This window comes from Protobothrops mucrosquamatus, unplaced genomic scaffold (assembly GCF_001527695.2).
Source record: "Protobothrops mucrosquamatus isolate PMUCROS unplaced genomic scaffold, P.Mucros_1.0 scaffold1175, whole genome shotgun sequence".
NCBI lineage: Eukaryota > Metazoa > Chordata > Lepidosauria > Squamata > Viperidae > Protobothrops > Protobothrops mucrosquamatus.
Window position 1 is genome coordinate 248305 of NW_015387389.1, and position 3498 is coordinate 251802.

The 3498-nt window shown below is 37.0% G+C and overlaps 1 protein-coding gene across 1 annotated transcript in view; it reads right to left on the reverse strand.

The window, feature by feature from the left end:
- Window positions 1-3296, reverse strand: part of FANCC (FA complementation group C) — a 29472-nt gene extending 26176 nt beyond the window's left edge. Inside the window, exons 1-2 of the mRNA XM_015820753.1 lie at window positions 3136-3296; window positions 476-632 (exon numbers count right to left, since the gene is read on the reverse strand). Coding sequence (XP_015676239.1) covers window positions 476-632; window positions 3136-3296 — 318 coding nt within the window. The remainder of the gene's footprint in view (window positions 1-475; window positions 633-3135) is intronic.
- Between the last annotated feature and the right edge of the window lie 202 nt (window positions 3297-3498).

Here is a 3498-nt window from a genome sequence, read left to right on the forward strand (position 1 = left end):
AATGCATCCCCAGATTAAAATTGCCATAATGTTCAATAGCATGGCTCACTGGATTTTATGTAAATTGATCAACAAAACTGGAGAGGAGATGCAGATGTCTGGATGGTTTGCACCTAAAGATAAGAGTATTTGTGAACCTGTGAAATACTTCAGTGCCTTTTGAACACAAGGAAGTTGAAGTTATAATAATGGGAGACTACGGCATTGACTGGAGAGGTGGTAGGTGCTCTAGAGCAGGGGTCCCCAAGCCCCGGTCTGTGGACTGGCACCGGGCTGCGGCATGCCAGAAACCAGTCTGTGCAAAGGAGCAAAGCCCCATCTGTGGGATACAGACAGCATGCGAAACCACGGCCCCTCAGGTGCGTGGAAAAACCTCTCTCCATGGAACCAGTCTCTGGTGCCCAAAAGGTTGGAGGCTGCTGCTCTAGAGCCCACATGTGTTGAGTTTCCAATACTTGCAGCAGACTATACTCACCAATAAAGAATCTTTTATCACACATGCCATCTCTTCCATTGACCTTGATTGACTGGATATTAACTGTTCAATATTTCGTAGTATTGCCTTCTCTAGACTAGGAAGGTGACGAAGCCATAGTTGCAGAACAGCAGTTTCAGATAAGGAGATATTTTTCCTGTATTGAAAAAAGGAGTTGATATTTTTGTATATATTTCACTTTCTCCCTATTTTTATCTGTTTCCAAAGAGAAATGTTCTTTTAGTGTCCCTTGCTACAAGTGATATTTTGAACTTCATTCCAAATTGGGAGGATATGGTGCTTTTGAATACAATTTATGCAGCCACTGGACTTCCCATCACTCTATTTTAATCACCTTTGAAAATATCAATCTTTAAGAAAACAATGGCACAGTTTGTTTCTCAGCATTCCAAAACAAAGATGAAATTCATACCAAAGAACTAAGCAATTAGTACAATGGAAACTTTGCTTGGTAAAAAGATCAAAGTATGGCCAGAAATATGTTCTCTGCATTTTTTTTTACTATGGAACAAAAGAAATACCAATGCTCCAAAATCTATCCATTCTTTCTCTACAAAATTAATATCACACTATTAAAACTTGAGTAACTACTGCAAACTGCTAGGTTTTTCCCCATGACCTTTTCCTGCTCATTATCTGTCAAAGTCACTTTTGTTTTTCCTTCCTCTCTATTACTACAGGTAGTCCTCGACTTATGATCACGATGGAGACCAAAATTTCTGTTGTTAAGTGAGACATTTGTTAAGTGAGTTTTGCGCCATTTTATGATCTTTCTTGCCACAGTTGTTAAGTGAATCTGGTTTCCCCATTGACTTTGCTCGTTAGGTCACAAAAGATGATCACATGATCTTGGGACAGAGCAACGGTCATACATATGAACCAATTGCCAAGCATCTGAATTCTGATCACATGATTAAGGGGATGCTGCAAAGGTCGTAACTGTGAAAAACGGTCATTCAGTGCTGTTGTAACTTTCAACGATCACTAAATGAAGTGTTGTAAGTCAAGGGCTACCTGTATTGGGTACAATTTATTTCTCCATATTTAGGGTTTTGATTTCCCCCAATTTAGCATGGTATACGATCTAATGTGTGCATGCTACACTTTCGCAAAAGATTATATATATATATACACACACACACACATAACCATCATGCTACAGTAATCCCTTTCAAGGTATGAAATGTTATGCAAAGCACACATTTGGGTTCTAAGTCAACAAGGCATCATCTGCATACAAAAATACAAGTATTATGTCACCAAGCAACACACTGACATCAAATATTTTTATCCATAGTGAGTGTGTGTGTGTGTATGTATGTATAAAAAAATAAACAACCTTTCTTGCTACAGTTGTTAAGTGAATCACTGCAGTTAGTTCTCAACTTACAACCATCATTTAGTGATAGCACTGAGAAAAGTGATTTAAAACCTTTTTTCACACTTACGACCATTGCAATCAAGTTGTGGTCAAGTGATCAAAATTCAGACGCTTGGCAACTGGTTCATATTTATGATGGTTGCAGTGTCCCAGAGTCCTGTGATCACCTTTTGTGAACTTCTGATAAGCAAAGTCAATGGGGAAGCCAGATTCACTTAACAGCCGGGTTACTAACTTAACAATTGCAGTGATTCACTCAACAACTGTAATAAGAAAGGTCATAAAATGGGGCAAAACTCATTGTCTCACTCACTCAACTGTCTCACTTAGAAACAGAAATTGGGGGCTCAATTGTGGTTGTAAGTCGAGAGCAATTGTAACATGGTTGTTAAATGAATCTGGCTTCCCCATTGACTTTTGCTTGTAGGCATCTCCATTAGAGACTCTATCCTTTTCTTCCAGTACATCCTATTAACCAAACAGAAAGGTTGTGGAAGAGAAACAGCAGGAGGGACTGATCATTTTAGAGCAGTAGCAAATAATCATGGTGTCCTCCAAACATATTTGATAATTGCTTCCCTCATCCCCAGGCAGTGGAGTCACTGATCACACTGGCTGGTGGTAATGCTACATTTAGTTTAACACACTGGAATATCCTAGGTTGAAGAAAACTTCCCTTAAAATATGGGTGTGCAAAACAATAACTCCATTTAACTCTAAACAAAATCTAAAATAAAATGTGAATTTGCTATTTATTGTATTGTGATGTAGAGATTTCTACTCTTTCCTGGAAAAAGAAAACACTTTCAGCATATTTCTATAAGTGGCCAAAAGGCATTTATCTCTACTGAATATAGGGATAAGACTAATATTTTATGTTAGGCTAACATTTTTCAAAAGTATCATCTGAATCATCATTACAAAAAACATCATAGCAGTGGCACACAAGTTATTTTACAAATAAAACACATTCTTTCTCAATTTACAAAATGAAATCCATCTGTAGAAACAGATTTCCAACATTTGCATCAATTATGCAGAATGCACAAAAGCTCATCAAATAAGGGAATAATCAAGATAGTTTATGAAAAAAATAAGCAAAACCCATGTCTGAGAACCTATCCATAAACTATTAATAGATCCTAATAAATTCTTAGCCCAGCACAGATATATAAAATTAATTTTCAACAAATGGGGTTACTGAATTAGCATTTTTGTTACTAGACAAGAAAAGCTTCTTATTTTGGAGCCTACTTACCGTAGTATAGCCTCATTCACCGCTTCTAAAAACTGAGAGTGAAGCACTTCTTGTGGTCCATGATCACGATAGTTAAGGAGAGCTTCAATAAGTGGTTTTATATCAGGCAGAGTTATAAGAGGTACACAGAGAAGAGACATGGATGTTACTCGACAAGACATGCTGTAGAAACAAAATCAGACCTCTTACATAGATGAAGGAACTTTTTTTTTTAAAGAAAATTTTATTAATTTTTATAATTAAACAATAAGTAATATGATGCATTTATAACACAAACATACACAAAAAAAACAATCCAATTCAATACATTATCAGAAACGCTCAGCAGTTCCCGACCTGCCTCCGCCCTCATCCACTTGCCTT